Source organism: Excalfactoria chinensis, chromosome 4, assembly GCF_039878825.1.
Source record: "Excalfactoria chinensis isolate bCotChi1 chromosome 4, bCotChi1.hap2, whole genome shotgun sequence".
Classification (NCBI taxonomy): Eukaryota; Metazoa; Chordata; class Aves; order Galliformes; family Phasianidae; genus Excalfactoria; species Excalfactoria chinensis.
Window position 1 is genome coordinate 51053579 of NC_092828.1, and position 26189 is coordinate 51079767.

Sequence of the window (26189 nt, forward strand, 5' to 3'; positions counted from 1 at the left end):
CCTATGTGATTTCTTGTAGATCAGGCTTGGCTCGGGCCAGTCCTACACCAAACAAGATTAAAGATAGCAAGCACGCTTTTGTACCTTACAGTTCTTAATGCTGCTTTTACAGTGGTGCTCATCGATCACTGGAATAGTTTACCTATGGCTACAGTGTTTTTTCCCCACTTGAAGTCCTTTAATAGAAGTCTGGCAGCCCTGTCTGGTTCTCAGAGCTGTGAAATGCCAATCCCTGAACCAAAAGGGAGAGGTATGAGACAAGTCGCTGGTGGTGTTTGAGGCAGCAAAAACTCAACTGTGTTTTAAGAGTGCAGATGGCTGCTTGCTGATGCAGGGGTGTCTCTCATGGTTGCCATTAGCAGTAGCAGGCCGTGCTGCTGCACTGTGCTCCTCTCCCTGATGGCTGAAAGACTTAGGCAGCTATAAGACATTCAAATATAGGCTTCTACTCTTTACATGACATAGATGGCACCCAGAAAGAAGAGAATCCATCAGCTTAAAACCACTGATGTATTCAAGGAAAAAATGGTTTTAAGTTGAAGGAGGGAAGATTGAGGTTGGATATCAGGGGGAAGTTCTTTACTGTGAGAGTGGTGAGGTGCTGGCACAGCTGCCCAGAGAGGCTGTAGATGCCCCATCCCTGGAGGTGCTCAAGGTCAGGTTGGATGGGCAGCCTGGTCTAGTATTAAATGGGGAGATTGGTGGCTCTGCCTGTGGCAGGGGGGTTGGAGATTTGTGATCCTTGAGGTCCCTTCCAACCCGAGCCATTCTGTGAGATAGAGAAAGCAACCACAGGAGCCTGGTATTTCTAGTTGGACCAATTCTAGCTGTGAAGCAGAAGGTAGCAGTGGCCGTACCAGCTCCTTTCTCCTGGATCAAAATGAGATTCCTGCTCTCCACACAGACAAATAAAAGCAATGCATTTCCTACAGGGGGACACTGAGCCAAAAGCCTGCAGTCTTAGCAGCGACTGCACATTCATTTGGCATCTACTTTCTAGGGATTCATCTCTTTCAGGTGTGACTCGTTTCCTTCTTAAGCCAGACATTTGACTTCTGTTTTATTACAAAGCTTTTATTAAAAACAAAAACAAAACCAAAAACAGAAAAAAAAACAACAAAAAAAAAAACAACAAAAAAAAAAAAACCAAAACAACAACAAAAAAAACCAAACCAAAAAGCAAACCCCCAAACGCTCAGCACATGAACTCAAACTGGAATGACCAGAAAATAACAATAAAAAACAAAAACTCAAAATTGGTTGACAGTATTTTTGGCAAAGGCTGTGCCTTACTATTGAAAAAGAAAATGGGTACATCGATGCTCATTTCAACAACTGGCATAAAATCCCACTAACAGGCTAACAAAAACAGATACAAATACAGAACAGTTGAAGTAATAATTCAAGTGCTGGGCTTTTTTACAAGGAGAAGGGCGATGGGTAAGAAGGAGAACTCACTGCAGTCGGCTTTGCTGGATGTATTGCTTATGTTTACAGAGGAGGTGATGCGAGACTGACATGGCTACTGACCAGCTGACTGTTGTTACATTTATTTAGTTCTATATGACACTGTATTATATAGACTGAGAGGCCACTATTTGTTACAAGTAGTTTAACAAAAAAAAAAAGCCACCTTTTTCCATACAGGCTTTTCTTCTGGCAGGAGAAAAAATAATAATAATAATAATAAAAGGAAAAAAAAAAAAAAAAAAAAAGAAAAAAAAAAAGGAAAATAAACCCCTTTATTTAAAAAGTAGTTCAGATTTTTGACAGTTGTTTCAAAGCTCAGACCTAGTAAAATATACACCAAGGAAATTACAAACTAAAAGTTAAAATATAAAAGCATTCAAGTTTCTTAAAAAAGCTAAAACCCAAATTGATCCTGTCGCACCATTAAATAAAAAGAAGTTTTGAGTGTGTCGTCCTGGTCCAGGCAAATTCCGTTCCTCGATGTGCTGTATGGGGCAGCGGTGCTCTAAGTTGGCTGAAGCAGGCAGAGACAGCCACGCTACTTTGTTTGCTGACTCAACATGGACACGGATGAGACGAGGGCTTAAAGAGTGCAAGGCAGAGGTGGAGTGAAGACAGAAGCTGCTCTGCTGACCCAGGAGCTTATTTGCTCTATTTATATCAGGGCTGGACCTCGTGATAGTGAAGGATTTTGGCAGTGATTGTCTTTATGGTTCAGTGTCTTTAGCAGTGACATCAGGGTGAATGACATCCTAGACAGACTCCTTGGGGGTGGTCTGTGTGGATGAAGGACACACCTAGGGTTTAACAAGCTTCCATCTCCAGCAGGGGTCCTGGTGTCGCCGCCTTTGCTTTGCAAGTTGAGAAAGCGTTTCTTTTCCCACCTACAGGGGAAGGAGAAAGAGAGAGAGACAAAGACTACATGAAGCTTCTTTTTTGAATAAGCTCTTCAAAGAAGCTGTCCTGTGGGGAAATATACAGCCATGGGAGACTGTTACGGTGCAGAGTGGGATGTGCGTTTGCTGCGTCCCAGTTAAGTGCAGAGCATTGCTATTTGCAGTTGCATGAAGTTTGCAAGATTATTCATGGTTTTGTTTCATGCAGGAGAGTACTCTGGATTGTAAGTCGATGTCCTCAACGACTAGAAGGCATTTTTTACAGCTGCTTAGACGTTCAGCATATTACAGAAGTAATTCCTTTTTGTATAGTGGATTTGATTTATCTATCTACAACATTTGACCCAGATACCTGCTACAAAATCAGACATCCTCAGGCTTTAGTGCTTACTACAGCAGTTAAGGTCAATTAAACCTCCAGTTCAGAGCCTCGAGCTCTGCTCTGTAGAAATGAAGCAATGCTGTCTATTGTAAGCAGCTGGGCCAAGGAATGTGGTGGGAGAGACCTGCTCAACAGTGACCCTGTGCTGAGGAGGATTCATTCTGCTCTTTGGCAGTGCAGGGTACATCTTCCAGACGCATGCAGCCATCAGACCTTTTGTGCAGCAGTACGGCTCACTATGATTTTGGGCCTCATTCTTACACCGTATGAAAAGGCCAACGGTGCAAGCCTGTAGCTATCGATCCTTCCCTGCAGCGAGGCACTGTTCTTCAGCATTAGGTCTCTGGGTTACATCAGCTGACTTATGCAATCGCTGACTCAGCCCTCACTCTGCCCTTCTGACCCAGACAACTGCCTTGTAACGGGGCCTCCACCCTGGGACTGCCTGGTGAGTCGAGTGTTTTCCACAGGTGGAATCCCATGGTCTTTGGGATTAGCGCTACCTCAAAAATCTACGTGAGCCTGGAGGCCTCCAGGTACCACCTGACTGCCAAGCAAGCAGGTCAAGGAACAGCTTTAAGGAATGACCAAAATTAGCCCAGGAATGCAACTCAGTGGAGCAGGTGAGACACACCAGCTGCTTAAGGAAGATGCACTGCTGACACCTCGAATCATGCAGGGCAGGACAGAACAAGTTGATGAAGAAATTGACTCGCTTAAACCGCAACTCAAACTGCTGTTACCAGAATTTGCCAACTGTGTGCACCCTGTTAGACTAATCGTAATAGAATGACAGAGCATGTAAGAGCCACGAGCAGAAATAAGCAGCAAATATCACAGCAGTAGTACTTAAACAAGGGCCATTTGTAACTTGAGTCCCACTCCCTGTGCCCTGTGGCTTGAACGTAGGTCAATTGTAACACTCCTTCCCATACTGGTTTGAATACTGCCTCTGAATGAGGAGTTACTCAGGCTAATGTGCTCTGGGGTAGAAAACCTCCAAAACTCATTTTGGACCTTCTGATTTTAGTGAGCATGAGATGGGAGCCCAAAATCTTACTGAACAAGTGGTCTCCTTGGTGGGAGCTACCCAGGTAAACACTGTTTGAGGGAAGGGGAAAGCTGGAGGACACTGGATTTAAATACAAAAGTAGGAGGAGGAGCAAGCATGAGCTTTAGATTAAGCTGTCCTGCACAGCTTTAATTTGAAGGAGGACACTCTTCCCCCAAATACCACCGTCCCCTGGTATATAGTGAATGACTTTCACCTGCTGTCAGTAGCCACAGAAGGACATTTAAAGCCGCTGCGGCCTCTTAAAACAGCACAGCTGAAAGTCGGCTGGAAAACCAGCGGTTTCAACAGAGGTGGTCTGCACTAATTCAGTTCCTATTTCCTCATCAAACCAGCCCAAGTCCCAACTAAAAAAAGCTTTCTGAGCTTCCTGCTTCTTCTTCTTCTTTTTTTTTTTTTTTTTTAAATATTATTATTATTATCAAGTAAATAAATAAATAAATAGAAGAAGTAGCGGAGTGCTCTGTAACACATGCGGATCAAAGAGCTACGAAGGGCTCTACCTTTCCAAGGAGCACGAAAGAGAGGCCAAGCAAACAGCAGAGGAACACTGGGGAGAGCACCCTGCAGCTTTATATTTATTTTGTGCCTTTTCATCCCAGATTTTCAAAGGTTTGGTCCAGGTTGCTCTTCCTGGGAAGGTTTTCCTCTCAGTCTTACATGAAAACATTCAGCTTCCTGTTGAGGAATGGCCTTGAGGCGCCAGGCCAGTAGTTCACAGCAGTCTGATACAAGCGCTGTGATTCAGAGCTACTCCCCATTAGCAGCCAGGAATGTCTACTTCACTGAAGGAAATGAAATGCTCTTCTGTTGAGATGGTTCCCTGCCTCCTCCCCCCTTTCCTTACCAGCAAGCTGTCTTTGAAGTCAGGAGGTTAAAATAACGGCCGCGGCCTTGCTCTGGCCCTCAGCTTTCTCCACCAGTGGCCGGCGCTTCTCCCTGATCCAAACACCACAACAGCAGCTGTTGCCTCTTTTCCACAACCTCTCCCTGCGCCTAAACGGCCTCCTTTCCAACAGGGAGGTTGCAGATAGTACTGTAATCTGCAAGGGGTCAGACACAGTGAAGCCCCAGATATTTTCATTTCTAAGCAAATGCTGCAATACAGAAAATTACACAGTGGCTGTCCCGAAAACAGCATCTAGAACTCAGCCTTTTCCCAGCTGCTCATTACAGCTACATGCTGGAAATTGCTTCCACTGCTGATAAACCAAATAATACCTAAAAAACAGGAGTGAGGACGGCGCTGCCTTACAGATAGAAAACAGGTCAAATCAGGATTCTTTTCAAGAAACCACAGGCATGAGCTGAGGAGACTGAAGACTTCCCACATCTAAGGCTTCACTGGGGGGCTGCAGCTGAAGTCTGGCCAAGTAAGGCATGCCCTAGCAAAGCCCAATCCACAAGCGAAGTCGGCTCAATCAAAGACTGCAATTACAGCTCCCTGGCTGCGGTTAGGCTTCAAAGAAAGTGCTGCAAGTCACATTTTACATATGTGAAGCCTTGAGCCTGAGCCACAATAGCAGGCACTGTCTGTGCCATTTGCACTGTACATCTGACTGCAGGAAGAAAGAAAAAATGGCCTCCTCGAGTAAGAAACAGAAATAAAATCCAACAAATATTCAGTGTAACAAGAGGAGCCTCGCGACTGAAACGATACAGCTGCATTTCGGGAATCACTGCCATAAAAATACAGTGTCCTAACAAGCCTGGGCTCAACAGCTGAGCGCAAGAGCACCAGAGGGGGGTCAGAATTCCTCCCCACACTTGGGAATGAGATGGATTGAAGGCTGGGTCTGCAAGGGCCTCGACTTCCCCTCGCTTCTCCCCGTGGTTTTTCACTCATCTCCATTTGGTGGAACAAGGGAGAGGGGATTATGCAGATTCATCCAAGTGATGCTAATCAGCAGATGTTATGGAAGAGAGCTGAGCTTCTGGGCCTGGCTGGGGGAAAGCAGTGAGTGAAAGAGATATCTGGCCCTTCAATGTCGGCAAGAGAAAATAAAAGTTTTCAGCCGGGCATTTTTTTCCCCTCAGCACGGGTTGTCCTCATGCAGTTGTAAAAAGATGCAAGACGACAGCAGTTACATGTACTAAAAGAAAAACACCAAAAAGCCAGTCTCCAAACCTGGGTTTTAATGCAGTACTTCAAACAACGTGGCAAGCTCAGGGATCCGACAACGGAAACTCATTTTCTTTTGAAGTCCCAAACGAACATGTTCGACTTGCTGCCAGCATGGATCCTGTACACCTGAAACTTGAGTACGCAAAACGAGGCCATGATTTATCTGAAAGGTTCCCTCTGTTTGTGAAGCCCCTTTGTACGCTCTTCACAGCACAGCCGTACAGAGGTTCAGGCGCTGCCGTCTGCTCCTCTTCCTGCCCAGCTGGGCCATGGTTTGTGGGGTTAGCCTAAACCAGAGCCTTGAAATGTTCTGGGCAAACAAAAACAAACACTCCGCAACCTTTGTTGTTTCTAAACAAAAAAAACACCTCCCAGCAAAACCCCAGTTGTCTTAGTAATCCGATTTGCTGCAGGGTCCTGCAGGCTGTTGTAGCGCATGGCTGGAGACCTACGGGAGAGAGGAAAAAGCCCTCCGCGAGAGATGGGTGCCAGCAGCCACCAGAGGCATTTATTTTTTTAAGCTGCCTTTGTTGCCGAAGAAATGAGAAAAAAAAAATTATACCTTAAAACTGCAACAGATACTGCCTACATCGTTGGTACAGCTTTTTGTTTGGCTGGTTGTTTTTGCGGGGAAGGATTCTTCCCCCCACTTGCTACTGTAGCTTCAGCCCATTGCTGGTAGCTGTGAACAGGGGTCTGGCCACAAAATGCCCACTTGTGTTTCAGATGCACTGAAGTAGCTCATGGAGGAGCTGTAACAGGTACCCCTTCAGTGGGTCTGAGAGCTCTTCTGAGCAGGCTGGTATGGCACCAGGGACACCCAGGTGTTCTGCAGCTCCCGCTTTGTTCAGCTGAACTCAGCGATGCCAAAGCAGGTGTGGCTCTTATCAAAGGCCCCCTGTGTAGGCAGTGTGAAACTAGAAGCTCTATCACTGAGCTACAATCTCATGCTAGAAGGCTCACGACATGTTTTTCCTGTTGGGGGGGGAGGTTCTGTGTAATAAAAAACAGATTACCTCTAGACAGCAATCTCCAGCAGCTTCTTAAAGGAGATAGACAAAAAGTGATCTGTAGATATACTAAAAGTGACCTGCAAGGGAGGAAGAAATAGGCTGTGCTCTTCTATATCTTTATAATAAATACTCAGAAGATTAAGACAGAGCCCCTCTGCTCTCGGAAGGAATTAAATGAACCCCTCACATCTAATTTCACTCCAAAATAATTATGAAATTATAAACATTAAAGTGCCAAGAAAAGGGAAAGACGTTTAGTCAGGACCTGATGCCTGTGGCTTCTGTTTTGTTTTGGTTTGTTTGTTTATAGAAAAAAACCTCCACACCTTGTTTGTTTTATATACTGAGAGCTGGGAAGAGAGATCCATCTGTTCTAGGGGCGCTGAAATTGTTACTGCAGTTTTAATCTGTGAGAATTTCTAAATGAAACAACGTATATAAGGTTTCTTTTGTAGATCACCTTTTCTGATGCCATTAAACATAGCTTACACTTTATAATGTACAGGAAAGATAGTTTCAATGTTTAAATATGCTAAGGTACAGGTAAAATCATTTAAATAGTCTTTTATGCAACCAAAGGTAAGAGATGTAAGCAGAACATCTTCTTGAGCGTTATGGACTTCTACAGTCACACCCCCATAGGGCAGCACTACCAAGGTAAGACAGCTGTGCACAGAGATCACCGCAGAACTCGAACACAACAAGTTCCCTTTGATGCAATTACGTTTTCTCAGCAAAAAATCTCTGGTGGTCCGTAAAGACACAAGCCTCCTGCCGTGCATCTCAAAAGGCATGCATGTGGGGGGAAACAACTCGTCAGCAAAACTCAGTCTCACCTAATAACAAGCAAATGCACGCACCTTAGAGCTAATTAATTATATACGGTTATTTTGGAAATAGCAATTTACCTCATGCAATTTCAGGTATCCCGGGGTGAAGGAGAGAGGGCTCCCAAAAGTCCAGAGTTTAATTCTGGTGCAGCTAAATGTTCATCATGAAATCCATATCTGACATTTGCAAGGAGGAAGCAGCCTCAGAGGTTACATCTCACTGCTCAGCTGAGCCTCCTTAGTTCCCTTAACCCACCGACCACGCATCAGCAATGAGGGCAACAAGAACACCCAGAGAGATGGTTCCTGCTTTGCTCATCTGTACCTAACCTGCCCACACACCAGTACCAGTGACACCTCTGCACATACAAATGCTGGAACCTATGGCAGAAAGCTGCTGTCCTGAAGGGCTGGACTAAAATATATTTTGTCTACCTGGCTGGTGGTTTCATGTTTATCTGTCCAGACAGCAGTGCTTCAGCTGGTCCTGCTGTGAGCTTCCAGCCCTGCACGGCTTTCTAATTTGTACACTTTCAACCTTTTTATATGGTACAGTCTTACTAAGCGGGTAAGGCATCAGGGGTTTTAAAGATAACTTGCATTAGAAGTCTTAAAGTGGAGGATTAAAGAACTGATGCTACTGAAGATGGGCTCTACTAGCAGTGACTTTTATCAGCAAGTCTTTGGTTTAGGTTTGTTCTTGGTTTTGGTTTTTTGTCTTTGGGATGGGTGTTTTTTCACTCATATATCAAAAGACCTTCTCAATTCAGTCACTACTGAAAGTCAGGCTGACAGAAACATAACACTGCTAGCTTTCTAGACAAGCTTTGACAAAACTGTACGTGAACACAGTTCTGCTGAGTTAGAGGACAGGCAACACCTAAAGAGAGGCTCAAGTGGCAAAGACTTTTGACAGTGTTGTAACAAAACATCAATCACTCATTTTCAACTATTTCACGTAAGTACACCACAAAGGGAAAATACGATACAGAGACAAGCATTAGAATGCTCAGGATTTGTTCTCATTTGGAATTAAACCACGTCCCAAAATCTTACTGTTTTCTTTATGAAAACACTTTGCTTCCACAATTTTCTCATGACCTCGGAATCCTTGAGCTGGTGCTAAGTTTACTGAATCTACCAACTAAAGCAGGTCTCAGCTCGAGAAGAATGGTGCCTCAGCAGTCTACTCCCTGTCCCCACCCTATCCCACAGGAAGGGTGTTAGAACAATACTATTCCTTCTTTCTAGCTCAAGCCTCCCACTGCTAACACCTTGGAAGTGAAATGATACTGCTGTTTAACTTCTTGTAAATGCGGCTGAGTTCGAACTCCGAGAATCTCTGACTTCACAGCAGCATCTGCAGCTTGCACGGAGAAAACAAACAGGCTCTGGGCATTCACCTGCTGAGTCACCTACCTCTGCTCTTCACCTGTTTAAAAGAGGAAATGCTGACTTTGTAGCAACCCTTTGGTTGCAAAAACTAGCATTTTTAAAGTACTTGCAATATTCTCTTGTTTTGTCAATCTAGTATCTGTGTTGACTATCTGGCTGAAAACGCTCTGCTCTTTTTTGTTCGGGAAAGCCATGCTCAGCCACTACATATCTCTCCCGCAGTTGCTGACTGCCTCCAAAACTGCCTTCATACCCTCCCTCCCCACCAGCACTTTGTAGGCTGGAAAAGAAAAACGGGGAGCTGCATATGCTCTGCCACATCTCTCCCAGCAGGTGTCAGTGCCCTTCTGTACCTGCCATGCAAACAGAAGGCAGCTTTCCTTTGGGTGTTTTTCTTGATGTCACAGAGCTTGAAAGAATGGACTTTAGCCTCTTTCTCCCTGGACAGATCAGCGTTATGGTGGAATTAGTTGCAGGAGGGGATATGTATATAGCCCTGCGTGGGGGCTATGCCCTTGTATGAAAATTTCTCAAAGCTTGAAGTTAACTGTAGTTAATAATTGTTTTGATACCGTGTTTAAATCCATCAAACGTTCTTTGTTTTTCACTCTCCTCGTTTTCCTTTTTCTGAATTCCTCCAGCTATTACAGATATGTTATAGCCAGTGTGGCCCAAATGCCTCTTGTGACCTTTTCTAAAGCCTATATTGAAAACTTCTGTTTACAGGCAATAGAGGGAACAGGGTAATGTGGGTCATCACGTGTATCTTAAAGCTAACCAGGACGTGTCCCTGCATCACCATTACCACAAACACTGACTTCTGCACAGGCTCTCCATGCTGTGTCAAGGTTTCCAAACAGTAAAAAGCCATGGATAGGAGCAGGAGTAGTTTGAAATGAAACAAGCATCTAGCAGGAATTTCAAGAGCACTGGACAAGCCATGTGATTAAACGTGTGCCTCAGAAAACAAGGTACCACATCCCCTCTGCATCACTTCTCTAGGCCAGTGGCCAGAAACTCATTGTCAACTACGACCGCAGTCATCAGATGGTTCTTTTCCACAGTATATGCTGGCTGCGGATCAGTCCACTTTATACTGTTTCACAACCTAACTGTTTTAAGTTGTAAGCAAAAGATAAACCAACCATAGATTTCTTCCTACAACACCATCCAAATTTTCTCCTGCGCAGCATTTAGGCTTTAATTTCCATCTAGGAGACTTGAAACATTGCAAAGTTATTCATTGTTTCAAGTTAAACATTCTTAATCTGATCTTTCTAAGTGCTTCTGATTCTAAATCAGCATTAGTCAAGTTTCCTCCTTTTTGAAAACTCTGCTAATCTAAATGCTAATTGCCATTGCATTTTGCAAGCCACATATGCACTTCTCACAGGTTTTCAAATGTCTTACAGTTCTGTATCACTCTTTCTAGCCCTTGTAGATATGCCAAAACACAATGATAATGTAGCTTGTGAGGACTTACCAATTGCATCCTGCCATACATCAAAAGTTGTGCTTTTTGCAATTACCCCACACTGCAAGTCAGTAAAAGTTAACTATTTATTAGGGGGATTTTTGTTAGCAACCTTCAACTTCCTCAATGCTTTATAAATAGCTAAGAGATGCTAACGTATCAGTTTTTCTTCTCAAAGGTCAAATCAGATAGGGAATCAGAAATCATCACTTCTGACACAGAACTGCTCCCATTTACAAGCTGTGTTCAAAACAAAAAAGCACCCCACCTTTCTGAAAGGTACTCAACAGGCAGCCTTTACTTAGTCTGGCTTGGCTCTCCTCATTTTCCTTTCTTCCTGGCCTCTCCCAAACTAATTTTTACTGTTGTCTGGTCTTGCGCTACTCTCAGTTGACTTCAGAAGGAAATAAAAAGTACGAGATACTTCTTCAACAAATGCAAGTTATTTTGAGCACTTTATACACTCTTTATACCACTCATGGTTCACATGGGCCATGTGAACCAAAGACAAAAGGGGACAGTTCAGCAGCTCTTCAAGAATGGCCATGTGCTTCAGACTATCCTAGGGTCAGTTAGCGAGGGCTGGAGTACCAGGTCACAGTATTCCTAAAACTCTCTAATATTAAAGCATTTTTACAAATGCAGGCTGGAGAGCATAGTGGAGCTCAGTTAAATGCTAAGCAGTGAAGCCACACGGATCTTGCTGTTATGTTCAACTCCGAGAAGAGGAGCAACTTAATGGTACCATCTTGATTTCACTGCTCAAATGATAAGCAAGCCAAAAAATTGGTTGGAGATCTGTCTTAAAAATCACTTCTGTCCTGAAGTGTTCAAGGACCAAAAGAAAAACAACCAACCCAAACTTTCACAGTCTCTTAAATCATTTCTGTTTGCACATCCCTTCCGTTACTTCCCTCTGAACATCCCACCACACAACCCTCCCACCATTTCATCCTTCTCACGTCACCGTAATTACAGCTCTGGCTCATCTCCTTTGTGCCGCATCTCGAGATTCTTTCTTTGGTCTTGCCACCTACTCATTTCTGATTCTTCTCAGATAACAGAATGCTTGTCTCCTTCCCAGACCTCCCACCTCCTTCCCCCTCTTCCTTGCACCAGCCATACAAGTAAGGAAGCCCATGTTTTCCTGTCTCCAAGAGCAATTTGCACTCACTGAAAGGCATTCCCAAACTTATCATCTCCATCCAGTAAAGACTACAACAGCTCTGCTGTGGGCCTGGTAAAATATTACGCTTGTGGGCAAAACATTCCTTGGATTAGGCTTGCAAAGGGCAATAGTCTTAACCTTCAGAAGTTTACTTTGAAGTCTGGCTGATTCAGGTTCCCTAATTCATCCTATGCCTTTACTTCCAGCTAGAGCACATCTGTAAGTCTCAGCGGAGGGCATCCACTTGGTGCGCTTTGTGAGGCTGCTGATGCACGCAAATATGGAGCCAACAGCACCCTCCCAGTCAGTGAGAGCCTGCCATTCTCATGCTTCATTCTGTACTCTACATGAGGACACAGACACAGATATCACAACAGTCTCCACACTATTACAGAGCTCAACTGAAGGGAGGAAGGGATGTGGAGGTTGAAGAAAAGAAAGCCCACATACTCCAAACATCCTTCACTTTCTATTTCTACTAATGCTCTACTAAGGAAAATGCAAACAAAGAGACTCCAGTAAGAACAGTTCAGTGTAGGCAAAGCAGCCATCCTTAATTTTTATGCGTCCAAGAAACCAAACATTTCCCAGTTTTTACCTGTCACACTAAACTTAATGGCATTCTAATCTGAATTAGTTTCTGTGCATTAACTCAGATATGCTAACAAAAAAAAAATGCCCAAACGCAATGTTAAAATGATGTAGCCTGCCCATCATACATGTGATGTTCATTGGTACCACGTTAACATCAAAGGGAAAAATACTCAAAACAAACATGGTCCAGGGCACCTAAGCTGAAGTACCAACGGTAAATTCAAGGCTGAAGCACAGAAGAGGCCTGAGCCATGCTGCCTAGCTGCCGGGTGCTGTTCTGCACAGAGCAAATCCAGTGTGGTTTCCCCTGGCTGGAAGTTGGGGCAGAGGGGAAAGGCAGCAGGAAGCCACTTCACAGACTGCTTCATGTGCTAAGGGGATCGCATGGTCAAACAAGTCAGAGGAAAGGAGAGAAAGACCTCATTTGATTCGTAATGCATACAGATGTGTAGAGAGCGTTACTTTTTGCATGGCTCCTGGAACTCTCAGGGATCTCCCAAGAGCAGTGTGGGTTAATTAGACTGTGTGGAAGTTACTATTATTTTAAATGAACTCCACTCCTACTAGAAAACATATCTCACTGGCGGGAGGAAGAGAACCAGCCTTCCAACACAAACACTGAGAAATGAGAATTGCTCTGCGGCACTGCATGCTCTCACGGCCCAGCTTGGCGGGTGTTACTGCCTATGTATAACAACAACTCCTTTCACCCTCCTCGAAGATGATATAAAGAGAGAAAACACACATCGGAACTACAACAAAGAGAACCCCACTCTGCCAAAATACCGCTGTACAATGAAGGGAGACATTTTTGATACAACTGAAACACCATCCCACGTTCTTAGCAGATGTGTTGTTAGTATACAGGTGAATAAATTACAAAAACAGTGTGCCCAGCCAGCCAGCGTCAGCACAGAAAACATGCTCTAAAGCCAGCTTCTAACCCACGTGTTGGGAACTGCAGCATTTCGCTGGCTGGGACAGTTTGCATTGCTTAATAAACTCAACTCTGTGCTTCACAGGTGGACTTCAGCGAGTCAGTGAGGTACAGTCAGTATGGAAATACCGTGGTTAAGAAGTGAAATGGTGTAACACCTAATAGATAGCCGGTATAAAAACCATCAGAAGTCAAAGTAACGTTAGCTTTGGGATGTGATACTTCTGCAATTTTTGCTAAATCCATATTATTGCATAAAATTGATAAGAAAGCTCGTTTTACAAATCAGTTTTATCAGGAAAGCTTTAGAGAAGTTCTTACCATGCTTCAGATGTAGGCAGCTGTCATTCTGGGGCCTGTACCTGTAGAAGATTGTTTTCCTTTAACAAATTTCTGTTACAGAGTTTTTGCACATTCCAAATAAGTTTGTTTGCTACAGCATAATATATTTTCTTTTTGGTGCGTGTTTTTATGTTTTCGTTTTTCTTTTCATGGTTCTTATACCAGCCATTTTTGTTGGGGGAAACAGAGTTTCTCTTCCTATATTTTAAAGGCAAAGAGGAGACCTCACTGATGCTTTTAGCCGTCCTACCGGGCAGCTGTTAGTGTACACAGAAATGTAAAATACAGTAGATAAAACCTAACGTGGCTCCAAAAAGGTCAGTGTGAACTTTCTATGTCCAGTAATCCCACGCGACATTTGAGAGGTTAAGTCTAAGGATGATGCAACACTGACTGGGGAGGAAAGCAGAGGTAAAGTAAAGCAGGACAGCGATTGCAGCAACGAGTAACTTCAGACACAGATGTTGATGCAGTCAGGAAAGGCGTCAAGGAAAGGAAACACGTATTGTGTGCGTTTTGCAAGCTCGTATTCAAAGTGAATATTTTAAAACACCGGTCAGGAGGGACTGTTAGAGAGCAGCATGTAAAAATTAAATAGCACAAGCCCTGGTTTCTGCAATACAGCTGACACGAGTACTAAGTAAGAGCTGGACACGGCCTACCTGATGCTGATTCCTGCAACTTTTCTCTCTTCCTCTTCTTTTTCTTCCCCTGCAAAAAAGGTGATGTTACCACACCATTACACAAAAACATCCTATTTCTGCCCTCCTTGCCTCACAGCATAGAACCAAAAGCCATCAGGACACTGAGAAAGCGGTTAGGAAAAAAACCACAATTGTTTTGGGGGTCAACGCACCTTTGACTGTTTCAACAGTAACGAGGGTATTGCTCTCAGTATCTAAGGAGAAATATACACATGAGCAATACACATTTTTTTATCCAAATGGAATTACAATTTCTGGCAGCTCTTCAACTAACACTGGCAGCCGCAAGCATCTAAGAGACTTCTCATGCTTAATATACTGATGACACATATGCTGATATCCTAATTTATGAGTCTTACAAGAATTCTTCACACATGCAGATACTTACGCTGTCATACATGGCAACAGCAGACAGGGTGCTGAAAATACCTAGGACTAGGACAACCACAACTTGTCCCCAGGGTGCAAACCAGCCAACTACAACCGTTCTGATAATGCCTGTAACTTAACTAACGCCAAGTCTTGTATGACCATGCCTGCACAGTGAGGAGTATCCCACACAAATACCAGGCTGGTGTGCAGTGCGAGCCCTCAGTGTGAGCGAGGGCAGGACAGGAATGGCTGCCAGGCAGCTGTCTGTCTTGGCCACCACGCTGGCACCAGTGTGTCAGCACAGCCATCGTGCCAACCCACACACAGAATCAGCCCTCCCTCACGCCCCCAGCTATTGAAAAGGCCAGAGTGCCTGGGTCGCATGGGCTGTCAGAGAACAAAGGATCAGCTCAGACCCACAATTTGAAACCTCAGTCATCCTGTATCACCCTAATTGCCACCCTGACATTCCTCCATATGACTTCTTATTGCCCTGTATTCACAGTCTTCTCTATCTCAGCTTTTTACTGAGGGAAAAGAGAATAGAAGGGAAGGGAAAAAGGAAAAGGAAGGAGGAGAAGGAGAAGTAGAAAGAAACGAGAAGGAAAAGGAGAAGGAAAGGGGAAGAAAAAGGAAAAGTAGGAAAAGAAAAGGGAGGAAAAAAGAAAAGGAAGAGAAAAAGAAAAGGAAGAGAAAAAGAAAAGAAAGAAAAAGAAAAAGAAACAAAAAGTGAAAAAAGAAAGAGGGGGAAAAAAAAAAGAACTGAAAAGAAAGAAAAAATGAAAAAAAGTCATATCCACGTGTATTTTAAAAAAGCATTCAGGGTGCAGGAGAGGCTCTATCAGATGAGCTCTGGCAAACCTTGCTGCAGATGCAGTGTGGGGGACTGTCACTTGCTGTCCCCTTCATGTCCTCCCCACCAGAGGAGCTCCTGAGGCTGGCAGTGGGACTGGGAAATGCCCTGTGAATAGGCTCCTAAAGACAGGACCACAAGGAATCACAAAGCAGATTTGTGGGGCTCAGGGAAATTCAAAGCAAAATGCTCTATCAGGTAAGCACCTGGACAAGGCTTTTTCACTATACTGTGTTCTGAAATGTCCTGAAAACTGACCTGAGATCAATCTATGATATCAGAATTGAAAGGGCAAGAGGAAAAGGCTGATCTGAAAACTAATTGTCAGCATTCCCAAAAGGAGTAGTTTGTGACACTGTCAGTAATAAAAAACATTAAAAAGTACCCAGATATTGACAACATAATTCATCCTGAAGTCACTTCTAAGGCTGAAAATACAGCAACAATCTCTCTGCTAAATCAATAGTGTCATTTTTGACTGCAAGTTGGCAAAAATGAAGGAAAAATATGATGACTTTGACCCCAAAAGGATTCGGTGATAAACTGTGATCAACTCTGATCGCCTTCTCACCACTGCTGCAACATGTGCCAGCATTCCTGGAGAGGCAGAGAGGGCTGAGGGAGGAACGCTAGCAGGATTCTCTGCTGTAATATATAGGACTGGAGCACGTCAGAGCCGCACTGCTACACAGGATATAAGTAGGAAGCACATCAAAGAGAGAATTCTTGCGTGCCATCTTATACACTCAAAATGTCTGTCAGTGTGTGTAAGAAACTGCAGGTCCACTGCTCATGCTGTATGGCGGTGTGTACTATGGCAAAATACATCAGGTTTGTGAAGTCAGCATGCCTGAGCATCACAGGACAGTCACTGTTCCCCAGGCAAATGTAAGCAACCAAAAGGTACCTTTCTGGCACTTTAAAGGTCAGCCACCACAGGGAAGGCTGATTGCAAGTAAGCGTGAGCTGGCACCGCTGTGAAGTACTCTGATTCTCCAGCAAGTAATTTGAATATAATTGAAGTCCCCTTGTTGCAGAGATGTTTCAGTAAGGTCCTGTTTGTTTCCAGGTGCATTTCAAAACAGATCTGTTGATATGGTCTGGTTACTTGAAATAAACCCCACGTGCATAAGGTCATGACAGCTCATCTACTAGGAAAAAAGACTATAAAACAGGCAGAAACAGGCTGCCAGTGCTTACAGCAGCATCCGTCCTTGAAGAACTGGGCATGGATGTGAGCAAGACCAAGGCTTTTGCTTCACACAGCTTCTGTGTCAATATTTTCCACACCAAAAATCTCCCTAAGAGACTCAGGCTTACAAGAAAAACTTTGCTGAAGCTAAGCTGAATGGTCACTGTGCTGCACTGGAAACGCTGGGTACTTCTGCAGTCTCTGTTAATGCTGTATTCATGCGCCTCAAAATCTTCAACATCTATAAGATATCACTGAAACAGAAAGTGCTATTGTCCACCCAATACAGATGGGAAAGTAAGCCAAATACAGCGTGTATACTTCCTATCACAGTAAATGTCACAGTTGATAGGGGACATAAAGGAGCCTGGATCTAGGGCTGGGAGCAGTCTCTCAGGACTGTGTCTTTCGAGCGGCATTTTGTAACATACAACTCCACTGACTGCTCACAGAGAGAACAATCATGTAGTTGTGAGGCGTGAGCCATGTCGTGTGGCATGAGCCATGTTGTGTGGCAGTATTGCTTGTCTGATATTTAATCATAAAAAAAATGAGTAGTTGTTAAAAAAAAAAACTGTTAAATTTCTTAAGCTTTTCTGAACTGTATAAAAGCAGAACCAATCAGCAGGTTTATTTATACAAGTCTTCCAGGCTTTATTTCAGAGACAGACCATCCTGAATTACTTTCAACTAAAGTTCAGCGTGCAGCAACTCCCCTGGATTTTGTTCTCCTGAAAGGGAGGTGCCCCTTTTTTCTAGCTCAGGTCTACAGAAGATTTCTGGATATCGAGTAATCACATGTTATTATGGAAAATTCACAGCTGCACTTCAGCTTTCGGACTGTACTGTCGATTGTCTTAGAAGAACTTTCTTGTTAAATTTTCCCCTCAAAAATAGTGACCATCGTAAGATGCGTCTCAACAACAACATCTCAGAATATCTAGATGTCTGAAGTGCAAATGAATACCAGGCTTATGTTTGCCCTCCATCCCTCCTATCAGAGCTTTCCACAAGTTATGTGTCAAAAAAGAAATAGGAAAAACACCTGTTAAGGGAAGGAAGTTACTTTGAAAAGAATCTTCAAGAGAGCGACTTACGTAGTTGTCTCTTGCAGACCAGCCTGGATAAAGCTGCATGTGTAGCTGCCTTTCTTTACGAGCTAGTTCATAATATTTTGCTTGTTCTTCACGAGAGAGAGCATGCCACTGCAAACCAAATAAACACAGCATTAGACCAGGAAATAACTCATATCTAAGCAACAGATGACACGAGCAAGTATTTTTGTGACTTTGATTCGGTCCTTCTCCATTGCAAAAATGAAATTCATTAGCAGTTACAAGCACCCATGTTTATTAAACAACTTTCAGGCATTTGTCAACTCTGTAACTGCCAACTGCCTTGAGCAAGACAAAAATCATTTATGGAAACAGGGCTCACCGTATAATCCGCTCAAAGAACCACGTTCTCCCAACATGACACAGACACACACAAAAGCAAAAATATTCTAGTTCTTGACAAATCAGCAGGTTCGTGCTGCTTCTAAAGGGCACTGAGCTCCCAGCACTGAAGGGTTTGCTGTCTTGCTTTGAAGCAGCTGCACACAGGTCTTCATTGTCACGAAGGGCTCTCAGAGCACCAACAGGCTCTTGTTCCAAGATCAACCTCTATGCATTGAGCTCCAAGGTACCTGCCTTCTGCTTTCTTGTGGTTGTAACAGAAGAAAATGGCAACTGCAAAAAGTTTCTAAGAAACAAACACCACGGAATTGTAGTCTTCCAAACAACAAGTTGGCCTCCGTGGCCAAGAAAGGATAAATTTCTTGTTCTTTTTACCTAATTTGAAAAACAACAAACTAAACCAAAACCTTCACAGTGGAAAAGGCAACATCTGGTGCCTCTGATACTCTGGTATCTAATCATTTTGTAGTTGTTGAAACATCTATAATAGATTGGAGCCAAAAAGACAAAAAGGAGTTTTAGTTAAAATCAGGTTTACTGCTGCAGCTTTCAGTGTCTTGTTCGACATCGTGGGACAGAGAGGGACAGTGATGCAGTATAAAAAGAAAGGTATTAAAAACAGAGACATGAAATCAGTGAGACACGCCAGAGTAGTTTACAGAATGATGATTTTGGGTCAAATCACATTTGATTTAAAATATCTTTTTGTTACATGTCAGAAGATGTGAACCTCAGGGCTGGTCTGCCTTGACTTGGCAAATTCAAAGTGTTACTGAGAGCAGAGCAGCTCAGCCTATTTGCAGCTCTCATATTCCACACATGTATTCCAGAACTGGAAGGTTCTGAGCATTTAAGGAATGAGGAGTGAGCATTTTTCACTTGTGTCAAAGCAGTCAATATAAGGTAATGCAACAAAAGCCCAGTTACAACCGTGGAACAAATTCCACACAAGCAACTGAGGCAGCCAAACTTCAGTAAGGGACAAGAAGGGTCAGAACAGCTCTGTGACAGGCAGAACATTTCTGGTTCAGTGTGAATGAAGTGAAAAACTTTAAGAAAATAAGATAAGGGGACAGCCTCTTTTTTGGCAGATATTACTTGCTCGTACCAAGAGGACAGACAGAGAACAGCTGCCTTAACAGAAATGTGAAGGTACAAGGTCTAGGAATGGAAACTTAGTTCTCCATTCAGCACATTGCTGGAAGTTTTCACAGGTTATATGGAGCTTTTCTGTAGCTGCCTGGTCCATTCTTCTTCATTTTCTAGTGTCACTTGTTCCTAGAGTTACAAAACTGCTCCTTGTATGGCAATGCTGCCAGTCTTTCATTTCTTGCTGGCTTCAGTGCCTACATTTAAAACCATCTGAGTTGGTGAAGAGCAAAACTGGGATTCCAAAACATGCAGAGAAAGCTGTGGGTTAGAAGGCTCTTTCTTAGAAGCTAGTATCCTTCTATACTGCAGACCTGGAAGGTGTGTAATGTTGCCATTTCACTGAGAGTGTTTTTCGCTTTGACCCTTGCTGGGTGTGAAGAAGTGCTGAGCTAAGACATAGAACCAGAAGCACAGGGGTGGGAAGGAGAGAAAGAAGCTCTCTTTGGTTAGAGATGAGGATTTCCTACGTTGGAATTTCTGACTAATCGATGGCATCAGAAGGTCCAGCAGCATGCAAGGCATCAGCTCCTGAGAACAGAGGCTCCTGTTCTAAAGCGACACAGAGTACAGTGAACAGGGAAGAGGATGGCTGAAAACCAAACATTTGATAATAATTAACCTCCAAGCAATTATATGGGATAAGATGTACATTTGTACCACAGAAAAGCAGAACCTGAAGTACTCTTATGGAAATAGAAGTCACAGCAATGGAAAAAGCACTGAGCAGAGCACTGAGGTTTAATTCATTAGCAAAATGGAGATAAATAAGCCACTGCCATCATTCAGGCCAAGACATACTCAGCAACTAAGATGAATTAATGAGGGAGTGAGAATGAAAACACAGTCATAGGGACCTGCGTGCAAGAATAGAATATATCAGCACTGAGATGTCATTTAAGAAGAAGCAACAAAAACATCAGAGAAAAAGAAGAACCGGGATAGGTAGCAAGACATTTCTGCATTGAGAGGGAAAAAAAGGCTTCAGGGGGCTAAAATTGTGTACTGACTTCCCACTTACAAGCACAAGGCTTCCAAAGAGTTTTAGTGTTTCCTAATACTGACATAACATGTGGTCAAAAAAAAGGTGCTCACTGAGAAAGGGAATCTGAAGAATCCATACTTGCTATTTGTATTGGTTGTTAATATACAGATGGTAGCAAAGATGGTAACAAACGTACAGAAGTAATAAGCAAAGGGAAACTCACCAGTGGTGGTGCCTTAGCTAAAGAAGCTGGGGCAGTCCTCACTGGAGAGCAATCTCCAAGAGATGCTGCCTCAGTGGGAGTCAGCCCTTAAATGAGGTCTTAGAGGAGGTGGAGTCGAGCTCCACCCCTTCCGGGAGCACAGCTACATCACTCTCACCTGTGCTCCCACAGCTGACCCCATACTTGCCTCAGCTGATTAATCAGAGGTTCAGGCTGTGATTACCAATCTCCCATACGCTATTACAAATGTTGCCCCTTTTAAAATTTTTGGTACAATCAGTGCTAAAATGTGTGATTATCTATGCTGCATTCCCTTTGGAAGAACAAAACTTGCACTGAACATCAAGTTTGTAATTGTGGGTTGACCTGCATTTTTTTTTCAGTGCATGGATAGAAGAAAACATGCCTACAATGCCACAAAAGCAAATGGCTCTCAGCAAAGCTACTGAGAGGCTCTGGGACATGTGCTGGGACCATCAGTACTTGGCTGGTGATTTACTCAACACCTGACAAGTCACTGAGAAAGCTGGGGAAACCAGCTTTTGTAGAGCAGGTGTGGGACTGAATGACCTCCTGAGGTCCTTCCCAGTCTCCATGCTTTTTACAGCCAGACCTGCACCATATTCCTTTTTCACTTGTATCTCTGTCAGCATTCAGCATTTACCTTTGAATGAGCCCCTCCTGATGAATGGTAGCCTAAAGGAGAACCTAGAGGGTGATTTAAATGTTCCTTCCACACGTGGATGAGAGTATTTCCCATCTGAGGTGCTGACATGTGACAAGAATGGAACAGACACCAACTGGATGATGAGGCTAGCTCCAAAGAAAAGAAAAAAAAATCAAGACACTGCCTTTATTTTTAGTCGCCTGTTTTATCTTCTATAGCTAATTTGATGGTTGCACATTAGTTAGCACCTCAAGCAGAAAGCGAGCCATCACACTCACTAAAGGGAAACACACACAAATTAGCAGCACACGTGAGTGCACACGCACCCTCTGTACATACCCTTCTGCCAAGAATCTGGTTGATAGCTGCGCTTTCTTTCAGAGTACACTCTGCTACAACGTTCGCTCTCATTTCTTTCATGTACAACATGAAAGCATTCAGAGGTTTCTTAATATGAGGTCTTTTTGGCTCTTGTTCTTTTCTCTGTTCGTGCTGAGGCTTCCTAAAACGTGGTGGGGGGAGGGGGAAGAGAGGAAAAAAAGCATCTATTTACCTTCAGCCTAAAAAAAACCCAAACCCAATGGAAATTTCCAATCAGTGGTTATAGTAGCAAATAACTGGTAAGACTCTGAATTTCAGTGGTCATGTCGCGCCCCCTTTCGAGTCCTTTTAGAGAACTGACTAAATGTAGAAGTCAGGGGGGGATATCAAGCTGACATTCTCTAGCAAATAACATTTGATCTGTGAATCTGCTCCAAATTCATCACCTGCATCAATTCTCTTTCTGAATGGTTCTGTCTGTTATACTAGCAGGGCACTGTTTCAGGCAGGAGGATGGCTCCCCACCCACTTCTTTCTGAGGCCTTCATGTAGAAAGCAAAAATGCTGCTTTCTACTAGTGGATTTTGCAGTTAAAACTGTTCCCAGAAAAAGCTTGTGAATTCATATTCAGGCACCATCCTCATGTAGACAGATCCACAATTATATTACAATCAAAATGATTGCCACTGATAGCTTAGGAGTGCTGGATTGGAATGACAAATGGCTTCATTAGTCTTCTAAAAAAGTAGCCCACATCTTTTTTAGATGTTAGAATCACAGAATTGCTTGAGTTGAAAGGGACCCTTAAAGGTCATCTAGTCCAACTCTTCTAGTTATAGAAGAGGATTTACTATTCAGAGAGTTCATGTAAGGTGCTTGTTGCTTTTTTTTGTTGATGTTTTGTTTTAACCTTGACTCTTCTTCAGATGGGATTAGTTTTCCTTTTTTAGATAAAGGACTAGCACAGAAAGGCAGACTCACACATGCATTAGCTCACTGTCGTTGTGTGGATGTTCTTGTTTTACTTGAGGTGTTACAATAGCTGGGTGAGGGATTCCAGTTGTGTGAGGGCCTGGAGGACCAGGAATCATGTGATGTGAAAACCTAGAAGAGAAAACAAAGGAAGATCTGTAACCCTACTAAAGATAGGCATCAAACAAATATGACAGCAGTGGGATGCCCGGAGAATGCAAACACTACAGAACTTGCAATGGAAAGACAATTCTTTAAGACTGCATGAAAAAATATTTGGCTAAGATTTGTGCATTGTAGCCAGTTTATTCAAGGAAAAAAAAAAAAACCAACACAAAACAATAAGCAAAAATAAAGTCACCATTTTGGTTTTAAAGAAGTTATTTCATTACCTTTCAGGCAAATAGTTTTAGCAATGCACAACAGAAACATTTAATAGTTGTACTGCTGCACTGACTAGCAATAAAAATACACATTTTTTAACCAAAAACTATATTTCCAGATCAAGATATAAACACTTGTAGAATATCCACCACCAGCCAATGCAGAAGAGGGTACTGCCATGCAGAAACAAATAAAATAAAAGAAGAACAAGTCTTTTCAAGAAGTTCCCGATAGGTCTGTAAGGAGTCTCCAACGTTGCAAGGTACTTAAACAAAAAGATTTTAGCGTCACTTGACCTAAACTCACTGTCTTCTTTGAAAATTAATATTGATGAAAAATTCCTACATTCTGGAAGAAGGAATTAAAAATAAATAAATCAAAAAGACAGAGAAAGATTTGTGTCCTAAACTAGCCTTCCTTCCACCTGTTCAAGAAGGAAAACAGAAAACAAAACAGCACCACTAACTCTATCATCCCACCCTGTTATCCCACAGTTCCTCCTCAAGGATGGCTGAGACAGACCTCCAGGGTGCTAAGAACTCTAAAGGGCACAGGAAAACCTACATGCTAGCCTTTGGATTGGTGGAATGCCCCAGTAACATCACAAGCAAGCTCATGCGCTAAAGCTTTGCTGAATGAGTGCTGGTTAAGGAATTGCATTCAGCCTCTCTCTTCTCTAGTCCCTTTGGTTTTTTCCTCCACTCCATCAAAATAAAGCAAACACAAAGCCCTGTAACCAAATCAGGCAGTTTTATTACAGAGAAAGAGTGGCTATTCTTCCCAATCACCTGGCGGGCACATGCTTGTCATTCCACTGCAAAGAAATGAAGGGACAGCAAAAATCCAAAGAAACCCACATAGACAGAGGCAAGAGAACCTACCACTTATCAAGTGGCCTGTCTCACTTCCCCGTGCAAGAGGATGTGTCTTCTACAGGTCACACAAAAGAAACAAGAATGGTATATTGCAACCTTGTGTACACCAAGCACAGGATGCAGAAGCTGTCTTCAGTGTACAAAAGCAGAGAAGAAAGAGAAGGTCTGGAGTGTGTCATGGCCAAGTCTCAGTTAGCATTGCTTGCTTGCGTTTAACATAAAGACACAGTGCCTGAGTCACACACCAGCACAAACATACTGTGTTGGCATTCCCTGCCATTAATGGCTTTGGGCTATGAAATATCTGTTTCTGAGCAAGTTTCTATGTGGAATGATACCTAAATGATTCGAGACTAATTACCAACAACTTTGAAAATAAAACTACAGAATGAGAGTGACAATCCACCTGGTTTCATACTTGTACGAGTAAAACCAAAACATGCATGTTCTATGTTGCATATAGAAAGGAACTAATGACTCATTTCAAATGAAACAGATCAATTAATTGCTGACAATTTACTGGTGCTCCTAATTGTGATACTTCAGGAATCACCAAGAAAATGCTGAATGAAACCAGTGTGGGATCCAGGCAAACTGTTGTATACACAAATAAGTTAAATAAAAATGTACGCATAAAACTTTAGCTGACTGAAAAGCAAGCAAAGGTAGACCAAGACGCAAGCAGAAGAGCAACTTGCCCTCTAATGCCAGCAGTTACTCCCCAGTCAGTCATTCACCTCCTACACCTACCTGGACATGGAAGGGTCGACTGAGAGTGAGGATGGGTAGGGCTGCCTGAATCCACTCGAGATGGGATATACAGGCTGACCTTGCCTGAGGTCACAGAAGAAAGGAACCCATCAATCATACGATACGGTACTCAGTAGTAACTCTAGAGTTGTAAGCACTTGATGGGAACTCAGGGTGAAAAAAATCTAGGCAAAATTTTCCAGAGTTCTGCTGTGTTTGAGTGCTTTTTAGCTCTGAATATTTAGGACTTTCTCCTTAGCTAATGAGATTCCCAGTCTAGGTTTCTACTGGAGAGGAAAGTAAAACAACGAACCTTCCTCCTCCAAAACATACGTGCATAGGCCCTTGCACCTAGTTTTAGAAACACAGCAATCAGACTTGGTTAACTAGCTCTTACAAAGAGACATTTTGCTTCAAATAGTCCCAATGTAGTTCAGTGTAAGAACACTAGAGCACGAATTACCAAGCTAGAAATCCTCCTGAATAGTTCTGTAAGTCTGTGATATCTTAAGACTTTCTTAATTTGTGTATTCCGTAGTGAGGAACGAGTGGCCAGTTCTTCAAAGCAACTATACTTGTGTATGACAAAAAGCCCAATAGCAACACAAGTGCACCTTGAATGCTTAAAGTTCAGCCTTACCAAGTTCAGCCCCAGTGCCTGAACCAGCCCAGCAAGATCACCGCACATGCCAATCCTGTTCCAAGAGCTACTGGCAGATCAGCTTTTCAGAAGCGGAGAGAGAAGAAATGGATAGTGGCCTTTGTAGGGTTCAGGATATCAATTTCACACTTGGACTAAATTACTGGAAATGAGCAGTGCTTAAAGGGTGGAGGAAATCTCAGCAGCACTTCTACACATGAGGGAGCTGGAAGCCACGGTGCGTAAGGGTTGGCCAGGTATGTCCAGCTGTCAATGAGCGCCACTGAACACATTCCCAAACCTTGTAAAATCACAGCTTGTCTCTCCTCTTCCTTCTCATTCCAGTTAAGCCACTCCCCTCCCCGCCAGCCTCCGCATCATGAAACCATTCAAAAGAAATGATGGACCACATCTGGAAAATGAATGCCAGGAACTGCCTGCTGGTGGTGGAGGCGGTGAGTCAGCCTAGCAGCAATAAATGGGGAGTCAGATGCTTCCATATTTTAGTTTTGTATCTGATAACAATTTGCTCCAAAAAGGCATGTGGCACTTCCTGCAAGATTTGCCAGCAACGCAGCACTTAACTATCTTATGGTCTCTACTTTCTCCGCCTGCTGTCATCTGGATTATGTTTTCCTCTCATACACAGACACACACAAAAATTCTAAGTCTCTTGTTGTGTGGGCACAGATTAGTCAAGATAAGGATTCTAAAGAACTGACATTGTTGCTCTGTTTACTTATTCCCTGCTCTGAGAGAACTGAGGAGTGAGTATGTATCTACTCCAAGCAGACATGAAGCATCTTGCCAAATAGATTGCATTCTGCAAGTACCATGTGTTTCCTCCAAAAGGAAAATGACACTCTGAATGGCACAGAAAGATCTTACGAGTGCTAATATTAGCAAGAAGAGCAAAGTCTCTTAATAACTGAGGCTTCTCTCCATAC

General features: G+C 43.2%; 1 protein-coding gene across 4 annotated transcripts in view; it reads right to left on the minus strand.

Moving 5' to 3' along the window:
* Positions 1 to 1158: 1158 nt before the first annotated feature.
* LEF1 (lymphoid enhancer binding factor 1) overlaps positions 1159 to 26189 on the minus strand; it is a 54408-nt gene continuing 29377 nt past the window's right edge. The window contains exons 6-12 of one of the 4 annotated variants that reach the window (XM_072334627.1): positions 24603 to 24686; positions 22603 to 22725; positions 21640 to 21802; positions 17917 to 18024; positions 14361 to 14409; positions 13678 to 13718; positions 1159 to 2354 (exon numbers count right to left, since the gene is read on the minus strand). In XM_072334627.1, the coding sequence (XP_072190728.1) occupies positions 13684 to 13718; positions 14361 to 14409; positions 17917 to 18024; positions 21640 to 21802; positions 22603 to 22725; positions 24603 to 24686 (562 nt within the window). In that variant the 3' untranslated portion in view covers positions 1159 to 2354; positions 13678 to 13683. The remainder of the gene's footprint in view (positions 2355 to 13677; positions 13719 to 14360; positions 14410 to 17916; positions 18025 to 21639; positions 21803 to 22602; positions 22726 to 24602; positions 24687 to 26189) is intronic. The other 3 variants (XM_072334629.1, XM_072334626.1, XM_072334628.1) reach the window with 3 other exon arrangements.